This window comes from Thunnus thynnus, chromosome 17, assembly GCF_963924715.1.
Source record: "Thunnus thynnus chromosome 17, fThuThy2.1, whole genome shotgun sequence".
NCBI lineage: Eukaryota > Metazoa > Chordata > Actinopteri > Scombriformes > Scombridae > Thunnus > Thunnus thynnus.
This window is the reverse complement of record NC_089533.1, coordinates 24,935,063-24,950,554: the sequence shown is the minus strand read 5'-3', so window position 1 is coordinate 24,950,554 and position 15,492 is coordinate 24,935,063. Positions and strand designations below refer to the sequence as shown.

Genomic DNA, 15,492 nt, shown 5'->3' with positions numbered 1-15,492 from the left:
CCTGGTGCGACTAAAACCTGGTGAATTTTGGCCATTTGGTGTTCCATATATTATAGTCTACAGTAGGTGATGTTACACTGTCAGATGCAGATGATGATAACCATAAAAAATATCAACCATAAAAAAGCCATAAAAATCATAAAATCTAAAAAACCTTATAAATAAGTTGGCAGCCATGATGATGAAAATATGGTTAACAGCATATACATTTTGCATTAAGTTTGTTTTACTTGTTTATATTTTTTGTTAACTTCATATTTAATAATATGAAATATATATATATATATATATATATATATATATATATATATATATATATATATATATATATATATATATATATATGTATATATCATTTACTTAGGTACTGTAGCAGATGGCAGGTTCTTGAGGCTGTCCATGGCCTCTCTCACGCAGGCAGGAAACCCTTTCAAAGGCTGGTGGCAGCCAGGTTCGTCTGGAACAGCCTCAAGAAAGACATGAGGGACTGGGCTGCATGGAGTGCCAACACGCTAAGGTGCACCGCCACACCAAAGCCCCCCTGGCGCAGTTCTCAGTGCACAAAAGGAGGTTCGACCATGTTAACGTGGACTTGGTGGGCCCCCTGCTCCCCTCCCACAGTTTCACACACCTCTTCACCATGGTGAACATGAAAATAAAAGAACATTTGAAATACAAGATGTGTGCATGAACAGTCAAGAGGAATAGTACACAGCAGACACTTACAATGTATGAATTTGAGTGCCTGCATGTTTCTTAAATGCTACAGGTTAAAGGACAGTGAAAAAATAAAGTACAGGCCAGCAGGATTGTTTTTGACCAATAAATTGTCCAGTTTTTGTGAACAATGAGGGTTTCAGTCAGTTTCAAGTTTGAGGTGCAGATCCCTGGAGGAAGATGGAGGTGGATGAGTTTGAAAGGAGCGGCGGGACGAAATCAGGGAGGAAAAAGAAAAAAGAGAAGAAATTCCAAGTTACAGTGATGATAGTGAGAACAAAAGAGAAATCCACTTGGTTGGAATAAAATTAACTGGTAGCAAGGACAGATTTGGAGTTCTGTCGGACAAACATGGATTAAGGACAAACTTGGCAATGTCGACTTAGTTGAGGTTAAAAAAAGAGGATTGATCATTGTTGGATGTGTGTCACAGAAACAATTGAAGAACGCATTGAAAATATCTGAGTTAGATGGTTACCAAGTGTCATGTTTCTCATTTCATTGAAGAGCCCCAGTAAAGGACGTTGCTGATGGAGTACCATATGTGATTGATGCAAGTAGATTTAAAGAATGTAACAGGGTTGTGGACAATCATAGAATAATCAGGATGAGAGATGGAGAAAGATGTGAAACTGTTATGTTATAATGCATTTTGAATCAGAAATCCTACCTGACAAAGTGATCTTATATCTTTTGTTATGACATTCGGTACAGATGTTGTTGGAAATTTGGACACAGCTCGCTTGTGTGTAGACATCATTTAGGGATATGTGGTAAATGTGAAGATGACATTGATCATTGTAAATATAATTATTTAGATTACATAGGAGAATTGAGTCTTACTTTAAATCCAATAGAAGAAGAAGAAGAAGAAGAAGAAGAAGAAGAAGAAGAAGAAGAAGAAGAAGAAGAAGAAGAAGAAGAAGAAGAAGAATAGGAGGAGGAGGAGTTTGGGGCGCTTTTATTTTGAAGGGTTTGGAGCGGATGTATTGTTGTTGCGTAGGAGACTGGCGTGCGCATGCCGTTTCTCTGAACTTACCGGTGCGAGTGGGAAAGGTAAACAAACATCTATATACGTGTTTTTGAGGGGATGAACATAGTAGACGCATAGTAGACACAACAGGGAGGTAATTTATTTGATATAGAAGCCAGTCGGCTGGAATATGCACTTCTAGGAAGCTAAAGCTAAGCTAGCAGCTCTAACGTAACTGTTTGACGGGAAACAACGAACGCCTCATGAGACATGTAACCAAATAGTAGGCGACATTTTTTATTTGCCGCCAGTATCAGTGAGCATTAATGGGAAAGCAAGAGTGTATAATGCCTGTTTGTGTATCCCAAACATCCATCTATGTATACAATTTGGGGCCGATATCTCGGTCCCCATAGGTGTCCGGGTTCTGTGATAGAAGTGTACTAAGGCACAAGGTCTTACCCACCTGTTTAGGCTGTTATAATTAATGGAGTCCTCTTAAGCTCAGTGAAAAGTAACTTCGTTTAGGTCATGTGCATGTTTTCGCGCATGCGTGTTGAAGAGAAACTCCATCCTGTGCTGATAAAATGAATAAAAATGTAAAAAATGATAGGAGATTCTTGTCAACTTTGTCACGTGTATTGTCAGTCCCTACTAAGATAATGTTAGCGAGTCCATTAAAAGTTTGTTGTTGTTATTTTTGTCGTGACATACAGTTGCTTGCACACAGAAAAAGTCTTAGGTTTTGTCCTGCTTTACAAACTGGAGGTGAGGTATATAATGTTTGAAAGAAGTGGATATTTTGGACTGTTTCTAATGAAAGAGGGCATTGAGTTGCATTATGGGGAACTCAATGCCTCATAAATGTAGGATTCGGTGTTTTTAGTGCTTGACCCACAGCGACTAAAAGTCAGGATATCTCTGCCTCTGCTGCTTTGAGTTTGAGTATTCTTTTTTGGTAAGTCCCTTAACTTAATGACAGTGGAATACCAAATCACCAGATTACTTCTTTAATGGACTCTTCAATGGAAGCTGGTTTCTTTCCATGTGTCATCAGCAAATATTAAGTTTAATTAATTCTTGCCATGCTGCACCCTTCAAAGGATCCAGCCCCTGAATTTGGAGGTGGTTCATATTCCAGATTTGAGAGGCTTTCAGGTTTTTACTTAAAAAGTTATCCAGATAACTCAAACAGCTGTGTATTGAGGGGCTATATTGGAATAAGAGTAGGAACCTTGGAGAAAAGAAGAATGTGACTGTGACATGCTTAGAGATTGGAAAAAGGTAATTGCAGTATGACCCTTTCACATTACAAGAAGTTATTTGATTCAGTGTCATAATCAAAAATAAGACATTAATTGTTCAATTTCTTATTCGATTATAGGATTCATTGGCGGATTTCTGCCCATAGCCATGACGACAGACTCCTCACTCCTCAACTCCGAGTTGGAGTTACAGCAGCAAGAGGAGCTCTATCAACAGCTGCTGTTACAGGTAATTTTGCTTTAATCTTAATTAGGTTAAAGTGAGACTGTGTAACTTTTACTAACAGTGATCACTGTGATCACAAATGACATTTACAGGATAGTAAAACATAGTGTAACTGTTGCAAAAGTAGAATATACTAATAAAGTTAGCAAATCATAATGATTAATGTCAGTGAATATCCTTCGAGAAGTCTGATAACATTAGCCACCATACGCTTCCAGTCATACCAGACCAAGTACGACTGTAATGGTAAAACCCTTGAGTGTATTAAATTGAACAAGATCTCTGTTTCATTCTCTTTGGCGGCACCTATTACGATAAGCGGTAATTGCAGGTGTTTTGGACCTCACTCAACCTCGCTCCCAGAGATCCCAACAGTGTTGCTTGTGTGACGTCACCAAGCAGAGCCTGGGAAAAGGACAGTACGCTGCTTCACACACATGTGTTGAATCCGCCTACCCTCTCTGGCGGATCAACCACTGGGTGATGGAATTTTTTTTTGTTGTTATGATGTCAGAAGCTGAACATGTTCTGGCCATCATAAGGACACTACCACCACCATATTTCACTGTAGGCACCATGCATTTTTCTTTGAAATCCTCACCTTTGCGACGCCATACAGTTTTGAAGCCATTAGTTCCAAAAACAGTGATCTTAGTCTCATCACTCCAGAGTATAGAGTCCCAGTAGTCTTCATCTTTTTCAGCATGGGCCCTGGCAAATTCCAGGTGTGCTTTTTTTCTGCTTGGGCTTTAGGAGAGGCTTCCTTCGTGGACGATACCCATGCAAAAAGCCAAAGATTCCTTTTTTTCTGAGGCAGTCGTACATTCCCTTCCATTCAGTCCCACCTCCCCTGCAACTGTCTAGAGAGGAACTTGTGTTTTTGTTTTTCCATTTTCATGTGGATTAAAAAACAAAATCCACTTCCTCTTTTTTCCTTTTTTTTTCTCATTCCCCTAACCCGTTTTCTTATCAAATCGACAGTTGGAATAGAAATGAAACCATTCGTTTTTCACTTGTGTGTCTAAAAAATGTTTTTGTTTATCCTATCCTGTCAAACAAGTTGGACACAGCTTTGGACAGACGGTACATTGACCCCTGCCGGTCCTCCCACCAGCTAAAAACAACAACGAATTTGGTCTTTGCAAACAGTAATGATGTCCATGTTTATTTGCATATAGAGTGGGGAAGTGAGATTCGATCACAAGTGGTCACTGAAGACATATGTGGAGACGCATGTTAATACCAGGTGTAAACAGACCTACTTAGAGCTTTCAACTTGTGATCAGATCACCCAAGACGCATGTTAATGCCAGGTGTAAACAGGGCCTTAAAGTTTAAGATTTTTGTGTTTTGCTATCCACTAAATATTAGATTTATTGATCATGAACGAGGCAATTGGTCAATTCATTAAATACTAACAGGTTTGGATGTTTGAAATGTCCAGAAAATAAAAAGGTAATACTGTGCCATGAAAAATAACCTCATGCAGCTTAACACTTTCAAACACAGATTGCCCTTGTTTGTCTTGTCAGCACTGGTACATTGTGCATTGGTGTGCATTTCTATTCTTTTGAGTTTTTCTTTGCTTCTTCCCTTTCCTTTTTATTTTTTTCAATATGTCATGCTTTTCAAAGTTTAAGGTACTTTGGAAGCAGAGGAACTAATCTCAGGAACTACTCTCAGAACTTTTGATGTAGTTGAATATGTGTAAAACTTCCCAATGTGTCTGCAAACCATTAATGAACTGAAATAAACTGCTGGTTATCTATGTAGACGATGGGAAACCTGCAGACTGAAAATCCAGACTCCAAAGTAATCCGACCACAACCTGGTAAGTACCTGTACAATGCTAGCGTTATCAAATCACACAAACATACTCGTATGTGTCACAGTGTTTATGGACACAATTTATGGTGTATTTTTTCTTTTTCTCCTTTCTCTCCCAGGCATGTGTGTGAAAACTCTCTCAGAGCAAGGCATGCAGAAGGTGTTTGTGAACATCTGTCAGTCCAACTCAGTCCCACCTCCCCCGCAACTGTCTAGAGAGGAACTTGTGGAGCTGCTCCAGTCAGAGGATCCCAGCAGCTACAGAGTGCCTATGAGCCTGGGCGAGCCACACACAGAAGTAGACAACAGTATGTACAAAAAGGTCTCCACTTGAATTTGAGTAGGTTTACATCAGTATAAAAGAACTTTGTCGGAGATATAGCCCTTTTAACACATAGCCCAAAGTTTAGGGGTTCAAATGTAGTTGGACTCTTGGCTAGGCCTTAATGCTCAATTCCGAATTTTTGGCAGATCTGATCTTTTTGTGCTGATGGTTCACATTCATGTTTGTAAGTGACGTGTATCCGGCTCCAGTGTGAACACTGTTGAGGTCCTAAACTGCCACACATGCGCAGATTTAACTGAAATGTGGGCCGCATGTGTACAAGAATGATAATAATGAGGCTCAAAAAAGCGAAAATCTATCAGCAAGATATCAAAGGTAGTTGGTTCATGTTTCCCTCTGAACGATCTAGAGAAGACTTCATGACCATAACCTTAGAGAGGGTTCACCACAAGATGCAAACCCCTGGTAAGCCTCAAAAACAGAAAGGCCAAGTTCCATGGACTGATGAAACAAAAATCAACCTCCTATCAAAATTATGGAAAGAAGAAAGTGTGGAGAAGAAAAGGAACAGCTCATGACCTAAAGCATAGCCTCTCATCTTTCAAATATGGCGGCGCTTCTGTTGTGGCTCAGGCGTGTATGGCTGCCAGTGGAACTGGCACACTGGCAATTATTGATGATTTCACTGCTGACGGACACAACAGGATGAATGCACAGGTATACAGGAGCATTCTGTGTACTTACATTCAGACAAATGCATCAAAACTTATTGGAGCACATTTTACCATTTAGCAGGACAACCTTTGCTAAACATACAGCCAAAGCAACCAAAGAGCTTTTCAGGGTGAAGAGGTGGAATATCCTCAACTGGCCCAGTCAGTCAATCAATCCATCTGAGCTGCACTTCACCTGCTGAAGACCAGACTAAAGGCAGAGACAAAGCGTGTGCTGGTGTCTGTGGCTCCAAGGCTCCAGGCAGTCATTGACTGCAAGGGATTTTCAATAAAATATTGAGCACTTGGAGCCAAAGGCGTAAGTACGTTACAACAGATTTTACTGGAGAGCCAAAACAAATTTTGATGAAACTTGAATCAGCTGCCTTTGCCACAATTATAAATCACAATAATTTTAATTTAAAATGATCAATAACACTTCAGTCAACACTGAAAAAAGATAAGAACAAATATCTTCATCTTGAAGTAATGCTCTGCAACTTTCATTAAGGCTTTGAAAATTCTAGGCTACAAGGAACGCACACATCAACTGATACTGATTTTTCTGTTAAAAACTTTTAAAAACCTCTATAAACACATAAACTAATCTCATTGTCAGTATAACTGCATGTACATCAACCTTTTTTAATGCATTTTCGGAGTGCCCTTATCATTTATTGATGTGTCCTGGGACTCGGGTGTTCTTACTCATTTGACACATTCAAAGAGCTATAAAACTCCTCATAACACTGTGGGATACTGTGGCTGCTCGTTGTGCCACCTGCATCTTTCTAAACGATTGGTCAGAGAGCTCATACTTGAAGTAAACTGTCTTGAGGTCCTCTTTTACATAGCGAAACCACTTGATCTTCAAGTGAGCTTACGCCCTTTTGGCACTGACCAGAACTCCACTTTTACTGTTCCCCCTTACAGTTTTCTTCTAATTACAATCTATGAGTCATCATTTCAGTTGTGTCCTTTTGGCACTGAAAAGATCTCACTGAGAACTTTCATTTGATATTTGCCCCACATGGACCCCTTTGGCTCTAAGCCCTAGATATTAAATATGGTGATTTTGTTTGACTTCATGTGTATCTGTCCAATTTTGAACTTTTTAACATCTAAACTTGTGATGTAATAAAAGATCCATATCTCCCACACAGTGCTTTCTGTTCACACCCACACAAAAGAAAACAAACTATTATCCAAATACTTCCAGATGTCTCAGATGACCTACAGGTTTTGAACTGTAATGATTCATCAGAATTGCCATTAAAAAAACTGAAAAAAGGAAGGAGTTTTGCATGCAAATGCGTACTTTATGTTAATAATTAAACTTTCATTACCAGCAACTTCCACACTGGTTTAGTCAGTAACAAAATTGAATAAACAGCCATGTACTGTAAGGCATGTGAAAGCCTTGTAGTAACGTCACGCTTCTTTGTTTAGGCCTGTAGGTTCAGTTTGATTGAGTAATCATGGCATTGAACTCCTGGTGCAGGCTTAGACTGCTCTTGGCTATAGAGTCATGTAAAGACATATTCCCATATATCAGCAAAAGTAATCTTTTAAGTGGACACTCCCAGAGGGCCCTTTTTACTAAGGTACTTATTAATCTGTTTGCATTTTTTAGTCATGTCTTTTCAGGGTTTTGGGTTGATCTCAATTCCCAGTCCTGAGATCAGGACTGTGCAAATATTGGAAATGGTATTTTGTGTGAGCAAATGGAATCTACAGTATTTGACACACAAAGAGGAAAGGCTAAAATAATCACATTTAGACCTCTTCTGCAAGGCTTTGGCTGCATTACACCTGAGGCAGTTACCTGGATTATACTAACTGTTGTTCATTTATTGCATTCATTTATTGTTATTTATTGAATTCACACACTATTTATTTACTATTTTCTTTTTTACAGTAAAGTCAAAGTTTCAGGCTGCAGTAAATGCCGTGTCACAGGTTGTTTTTGTACTTGCACTGTTTTGTTGTTCTCTGATGCGTGTGTTCTGCATAAAAAAAATATTAGAAAATATATTTAGTGGTAGTTCTTTTAATATTTCTTGAGCAGCACAGTGTAATTTATAGTGAAGTAAAATAAATAGTAATGTCATAGTTTAGTTTAGTTGAATTGTACTAGTAACCATGGTTTTATTCTCAAGTGCTATGGCGTGAATTACATTTTGGACTTTACCCTCTAACTCTGTAAACAGCAATTTCTCCTTTGTTTCCACTCTTCACACTCCACTCCTTTTTCTTATCTTCTTCTCATTTCTTTGTAACTGCAGAATTTTAATCCCATCGCCTCATTTTTCTTGCAGTGATAAACATCTCTCCCTCTGTCTCTCTCCCTCTGCCTCAGGCTCTAATGGTTGCACAGCTTATGACGTGGTCATCAATCAAGACTTCTTCCAGATGTGCCAGGTGTGTTTAGGAAGAAGTATACATGTTATACTTGCATGGGATAATGTCTGTTAAATGTGGAGGTGTATATTTAACTGTATATCTGTATAACATTCGGGTTAGTTAATACTGTGTAATTATACATTTGATACAAAATGTATCAAATCTACCTCAGTCACTGAAGACTTTTAAAGCCAGAATAATATTTATCATCTAAAGAAAAGAAACCAATTGCATATTAACTAATGCATCACTGCAAGTCCACAAAGAATCAGTAGTTTTGTAGGTGTGTTAGGCAGCTGAGCCATTTATTAGTTATGTATTGAAGAAATTAAAAAAAAAAAACTGCAAACAAATAAAAAACATGTGAATTGGAAGGGCAATTCAAAAAGCAATTTCTTATTGTCAGTTTTATTGATAATTAATAATATTAGACTGTCAGGGTTCTGATTAACATTTCAGTGCAGGGGTGAATTATAGAAAAGTATAGTAATTAATATTTAAAGAATAGGCTAATAATTCACATTTTTTGACATTAAAAAGTACAAATAGCCTTTAATGGTATCATTTATCTAGTTTTAATGAATTTTCTTACTTATGTCATAGCATTTTTCATTTTTGAAAGAGCAGGCTGAATTTTAAAAAGGAAATATTACATTTAGAAAAATGAAATCAGTTGTCTGTTTTACATTTGCTGAGGGAACTGAGAAACATTGTACAGTGTTATGTTGTGTTTTTTGTTGTTGTTGTTCTTGTTTTTTGTTGTTGTTTTTTTAACCTAACAATGAAATGTGTATTTATGTCTATGTCTTGTAGAAGGATCCCTTGTTCCAGCAGTTTGTTATTCTGGTGTCTCTGGAGGGTTTAGAAAATAAATACAACCTGGAGCTAAGTAGAGGTGTGTGTGTGTGTGTGTGTGTGTGTGTGTGTGTGTGTGTGTGTGTGTGTGTGTGTGTGTGTGTGTGTGTGTGTGTGTGTGTGTGTGTGTGTGTGTGTGTGTGTGTGTAAAATCTCTCCTTCATGTTGGTAGCAGTTGTTGAGTTTCTCTTTTGGCTTTCTGCAGACTGGAAGGTGCTGAAGAACAGAAAGTTCTTGGGTTCTGTTAGCGAGCAGAACATTCGGACGAAGAGCAGGCCTGTGATTCAAGAGCTGCAGCCCCAGTACGTTCCTCAGACTCTTTCTGTCTAAATGCATTGATTAGCGGAAAACCAAGTCAAAAAATCAAGTCATCCGGAGACCCCACAAAGTCAGTCAGACAACACAAAAAAGATCAAATATAACATGCATACTGACATCTTTGAGTACACTCAATTTTGTAACACAATACACACTGACACTGTTAACTGTCCAGTTTTTCAAATATGAAAACGATTCAGACAGTGGTAACTGTCTTTGCTGAGCTTTAATCTATCAGACACAACTGGCACAACACATTCTGCTAGCTCGTAAAATGATTTTTTATTGGCCACAGATGATAAAAATGACTGCTGCTGCCAAGACAATCCTTCTCCACCCCACCTGTGATCTTTGCACTTTAGCTTATACCTTGCAGGGCTCCAGTGCAGATCTAAAAAGGCTAAAACAATATAGAGACTGAGCAGGACAGTAGTAGAAGAAGTGATAAAATTCATTACTTAAGCTGAATTAGTAAAACCTCAATGTTAAAAGTCTCTATTACAAGTTTAGCAAATAATAATAATGCAAAATGAACTGAAACATGGACATTTCTCTATTTTTTTGACTACAAGAAACATGTATAAAAACACAAAGACAGTGTTTCCAATCGGTTTACAATCCCACATTTGTTCTCAACACACTAATCTCCCACTCTCTGTCCCTTCTCCTTCAGGGAGAGCTCCTCTGCTATGGCCAAAAGGTAAACCCTTTGCAAAAACAACTTTTGTTACTCATTTTTCTCACCTTTGCTTCAACTTTCTCCTTGTTTGTCTTTTGTCAATTGATGTAACCTCATCCTCCCTTCCTCCTCCCATATCTCATTATGACACTTTCCCCTTTCACATTCCTTTCTGGTAATCTCTTCACGTTCTGCAGACCAGAGTTCACCTTGCTTGTGGAGACTCCTGCTGGTGTCCCTGAGTACCTCATTGCAGAAATAAAGCTGCCTGGAGTGGTGAGACATACAATACACACATACACTCACCAGCCACTTTATTAGGTACACATTGCTAGTATCGAGTTGGATACCCTTTTGCCTTCAGAAATTTCTTAATTCTTCATGGCATAGATTCAACAAGGTGCTGGAAACATTCCTCAGAGATTTTGGTCCATATTGACATGATAGCACCATCAGTTGCTGCATATTTGTCGGCTGCACATCCATGATGCAGATCTCCCGTCTACCACTTCCTAAAGATGCTTGATCGGATTGAGATCTGGTGACTGTGGAGGCCATTTGAGTACAGCGAAGTCATTATCATGTTCAAGAAACCAGTTTGTGATGATTTGAGTTTTGTGACATGGCGTGTTATCCTGTTGGAAGTAGCCATTAGAAGAAGGACATGGTCAGTAACAATACTCAGGTAGGCTGTGGCATTTAAACAATGCTCTGTGGGTACTAACAGGCCCAAAGTGTTCCAAGAAAATATCCCCCACACCATTGGACCACCAGCTTGAACCGTTCATACAAGGCAGGATGGATCCATGCTTTCATTTTGTTTTCATCAAATTCTGACCCTAACATCTGAATGTCGCAGCAGAAATCAACACTCATCAGACCAGGCTACGTTTTTCCAATCTGCTGTTGTTCAATTTTGGTGAGCCTTTGCCAATTGTAGCCTCAGTTTCCTGTTCTTAGCTGATAGGATTAGCGCCTGGTGTGGTCCTCTGCTGCTGTAGCCCATCTACTTCAAGGTTTGACATATTGTGTGTTCAGAGATGCTCTTTTGCATACCTCAGATGTAACAAGCAGTTATTTGAGTTACTGTTGCCTTTCAGTGAGTTCAAACTAGTCTGGCTGTTCTCCTCTGACTTCGGCCATCAACAAGGCATTTTCGCCCAGGGAACAACTGCTCGTTGGATATTTTCTCTCTTTCTGATCATTCTCTCTAAACCCTAGAGATGGTTGTGTGTGAAAATCCCAGTAGATCAGCAGTTTCTGAAATACTCAGCCTATCTGCCACCAACAACCATGCCACGTTCAAAGTCACTTAAATCAACTTTCTTCCCCATTCTGATGCTTGGTTTGAACTTCAGCAGATCGTCTTGACCATGTCTACATGCCTAAATGCATTGAGTGGCTGCCATGTGATTGGCTAATTAGATATTTAATTTAATTAGTGTTAATGAGCAGTTGAACAGGTGTACCTAATGAAGTGGCCGGTGAATGTACATCAACACTGACACCTACTCACAAGTCCCATGAGGGAAACGTGACTTGCATGAAACTGTAATTATAAAACACTGCCAAAGATTTAGTAATTACTGCTGGGAAAAAAAAAACTTTCAATTACAAAAACTCCTATGGTTTAATGGTTTATAGCCTATTTGATGCACAAATGCTTGCTCTTGTGTAATAAGTAAGCTAGAACTCCATCAGTGTAATATTTTATCATTATAGTGCTCCTTCTGAGTCTAGGGCCTTTTTATTCTTGTCAGGGTGTAAAAACTCCAGAAATAACATTTCAGTAGCCATGAAAACAGTTAATCTGTCCTCTGTAACCCAGGATGACATGATAATGAAATGTCACACACATTTATACATTTTGTGGTAAAGAAATAAATTGACATTTTGGGAAATACAGTGAGAGTGAGATGAGAAGATACAACTCTCATGTCTGTACATTAAACATAAAGCTACTGATAGCAGCCAGTTAGCTTAGCTTAGCACAAAGACTGGAAACAGAAACAGCTATCTCTGTCCAAAGGTAAAATCAAAAAATCCACCTACCAGCATTTTATATTTCGTTTGTTTAATACTTAAAAATAAATAAATAAAGTGTAAAAACAAGTTGTGGGCTGGCAGGTTTGTCCAGAGCCAAGCTAGCTGTTTCTGTGTTTCCAGTCATTGTGCAAAGCTAACGGGCTGCTGGCTACAGCTTCATATTTACTGCAAAACAAAAGTGGTATTGATTCTTATCATGTAACTCTTGGCATGAATGTAGTCAGAAAAAGTGCTTCATCATATGATGTGATATGTTATCTTCTCTCCTGGGAACGTGTCTCCTGTGCAGCCGTCGTCTCGCTCTCTGGTTCTGGACGTTGGAGAGGACCGACTGGTGCTAACAGCTCGGCCGTCGCTCTTCCATCTTGACATCTTTCACCCCTTCCTCATTGACCAGGAGAACAGTGTGGCACAGTACAACAACAGCACTCAGGTACAAAACACACATAGGGTCTGTTTACACCTGGTATTAACATGCGTCTTGAGTGACCACTTGCGATTGGATCTCACTCCCCTGCTCTATATGCAAATAAACACGTACATCATATCCATTTGCAAAGACCAAGTTAGTTGTTGTTTTTAACTGGCGGGAAGAGCGGGGGTCCGTGTACCCTCCGTCCAAAACTGCAATGCATTATGTGTCCCCTCACAAAAATCAAATGCTCGTCCTATTGATTTCCTGTAGCGCCACGCCTTAACGGAGCCACGCTACCAGTGGTTTCCCAGGCAATGACAGAGGTTGACTCACGTGCCGGAACAGACTCCCAAACGCTATATCCATTCATTCGGGGGTGTTTTGAATACACCCCTGTTTTCACAGGTAATTTGTTAGTCTGCCCCTCCCGCCGCAGGAAATAATGGATTAATCCTGGAAAGCTATTGATGTAGCACTTTTCTCCTTATGAAAATAACACAGAGATTATTCGACCAATGAGAATTTAGTCAGACAAGAGCATATCGACCAACTAATCAACCAGTCGACCAGCAGACTACAGCCCTAATATATATGTGTGTGTGTGTATATGTATATATGTATATGTATATATGTTGACAAGTAGAACAGCTGTGGACGGAGGGTCCTGTGCCTTGTCTGCAGGAAAATACAGGACATCAGTTGAATAGGCGGTCATTCAATGTGGCCCAGGATGCATTGCGTTTACACTGCTAAATGAATGTGGCCACATGTGGCCCAGACCACCTCCGAATGTGGTCTGAGTGATCGGATCTCAATCCGTCCTCAATGCGTCTTGAGTGTGTTCACACCTGTACTTCAAGCTGTCCTCTTGTGATCGGTTCACCCAAGACGGATGTTAATTCCAGGTGTAAACAGGGCCATACACTCACCGGCCACTTTATTAGGTACACCTTGCTAGCACCAGGTTGGACATCCTTTTGCCATCAGACCCGTCTTAATTCTTTGTGGTATAGATTCAACAAGGTGCTGGAAACATTCCTCAGAGATTTTGGTCCATATTGACATGATGGCATCACACAGTTGCTGCAGATTTGTCAGCTGCACATCCACCACCACCTCCCAAAAGTGCTCTATTGGATTGAGATCTGGAGACTGTAGAGGCCATTTGAGTACAGTGAACTCATTGTTATATTCAAGAAACCAGTTTTAGATGATTTGAGGTTTGTGGCATGATACGTTAACCTGCTGGAAGTTGCTATTAGAGGATGGGTATGCTATGGTCATAAAGGGATGGACATGGTCAGCAATACTCAGGTAGGCTGTGGCAATTAAACAATGCTCTATTGGTACTAAGGGGCTCAAAGTTTGCCAAGAAAATATCCCCCACACCATTACACCACCAGCCTGAACTATTGATACAAGGCAGGATGGATCCATGCTTTCATGTTGTTTACGCCAAATTCTTACTCTACCATCTGAATGCTGCAGCAGAAATTGAGACTCATCAGACCAGGCAATGTTTTTTCTTTCAACTTGAACCCATCTGGCTATTCTCCCCTGACCCTTGCCATCAACAAGGCATTTTCGCTCAGAGAACTGCTACTCACTGGATATTTTCTCTATTTCTGACCATTCTCTCTAAACCCTAGAGATGGTTGTGCGTGAAAATCCCAGTAGATCAGCAGTTTCTGAAATACTCAGACCAGCCCGTCTGGCATCAACAACCATTCAATGTTCAAAGTCACTTTAATCAACTTTCTTCCCCATTCTGATGCTTGGTTTGAACTTCAGCAGATCGTCTTGACCATGTCTACATGCCTAAATGTATTGAGTTGCTGCCACATGATTGGCTGATTAGATATTTGTGTTTATGAGCAGTTGAACAGGTGTACCTAATAAAGTGGCCGGTGAGTGTATACATAAAGTATAAACTGCACACATACAGGAACAATCTGTGAGATTAATGGCTGACACTTAGGGTAAGACACACAATGACACTGTGACACAAATTCACAACAAGGATAGAACATAAACATAAGTTCACACACACTGTTGTTTGTAACACACTGTACAGAAGTAATACACTAACACAACATTCTGAACTAATTTACTAAACAAAAATTATGTCTCTTAACACATTGTACACTTTATTTTCTTCTCTCTCGCCCTCAGATCCTTACTGTCACCATGCCTGTGGTGTCCTCATGAAACTACAAAAGAAATGTCCAGTTATTTCTTTTTTGTTGTAAAAAAATGATGCTGTGATAATAAAAGTGTTTTTTTTAATGAAGTCAAATCCCTCTGTGTTATTTGATTTAAGACTTAAATCCACATTAATTACAACCCCAGGTTAAAACAGCAGCTGGTCCTGAAGTGTGTTAAATGTTTTTCTTCATGCAGGAACAGTTGTCTGAGTGGTGATAATCCACTCTCAAACTACTGGACTTAAGGTCCCAAAATTTCCCAGCCCTGTTTCTGTTGTTTGGCTTTGAAATGGTCAGGTAGCATTACATGACACGACTGCTCTGGGAAAGTGACTTTTTCTCACAGGTGTGGATGTAACTTATAAGCAGTCAAAACCAAATATTTTCTACATTTTCTACAAAAATGAAAAATCTTAAATTTTGTTTCAATGAATTTCACATTGTTCAAGTTAATGATTTTTAAGTAGTCAGCACCAAACATTTAAAACGCATAACTTAAACACCCCTTTGGAAAACAACAAAGTATAATAATGGTGATAAATTTGGCTACAAATAAAAATCCCTT

At 39.3% G+C, this 15,492-nt stretch overlaps 1 protein-coding gene across 2 annotated transcripts; it reads left to right on the top strand.

Moving 5' to 3' along the window:
- The first annotated feature begins 1,659 nt into the window (after positions 1-1,659).
- Positions 1,660-15,006, top strand: pih1d1 (PIH1 domain containing 1). 2 transcript variants are annotated; one of them, XM_067616467.1, is made up of 11 exons: positions 1,660-1,773; positions 3,075-3,184; positions 4,955-5,012; positions 5,128-5,316; positions 8,367-8,428; positions 9,224-9,305; positions 9,471-9,567; positions 10,257-10,283; positions 10,460-10,538; positions 12,598-12,741; positions 14,896-15,006. In XM_067616467.1, exons 2-11 carry the CDS (start codon positions 3,104-3,106, stop codon positions 14,929-14,931), a joined length of 855 nt encoding a protein of 284 aa, XP_067472568.1. In that variant the 5' UTR covers positions 1,660-1,773; positions 3,075-3,103; the 3' UTR covers positions 14,932-15,006. The 2 variants fall into 2 exon arrangements, with proteins under 2 accessions (XP_067472568.1, XP_067472569.1); XM_067616468.1 differs by lacking the exon at positions 1,660-1,773 and adding an exon at positions 2,797-2,974.
- Positions 15,007-15,492: the final 486 nt, after the last annotated feature.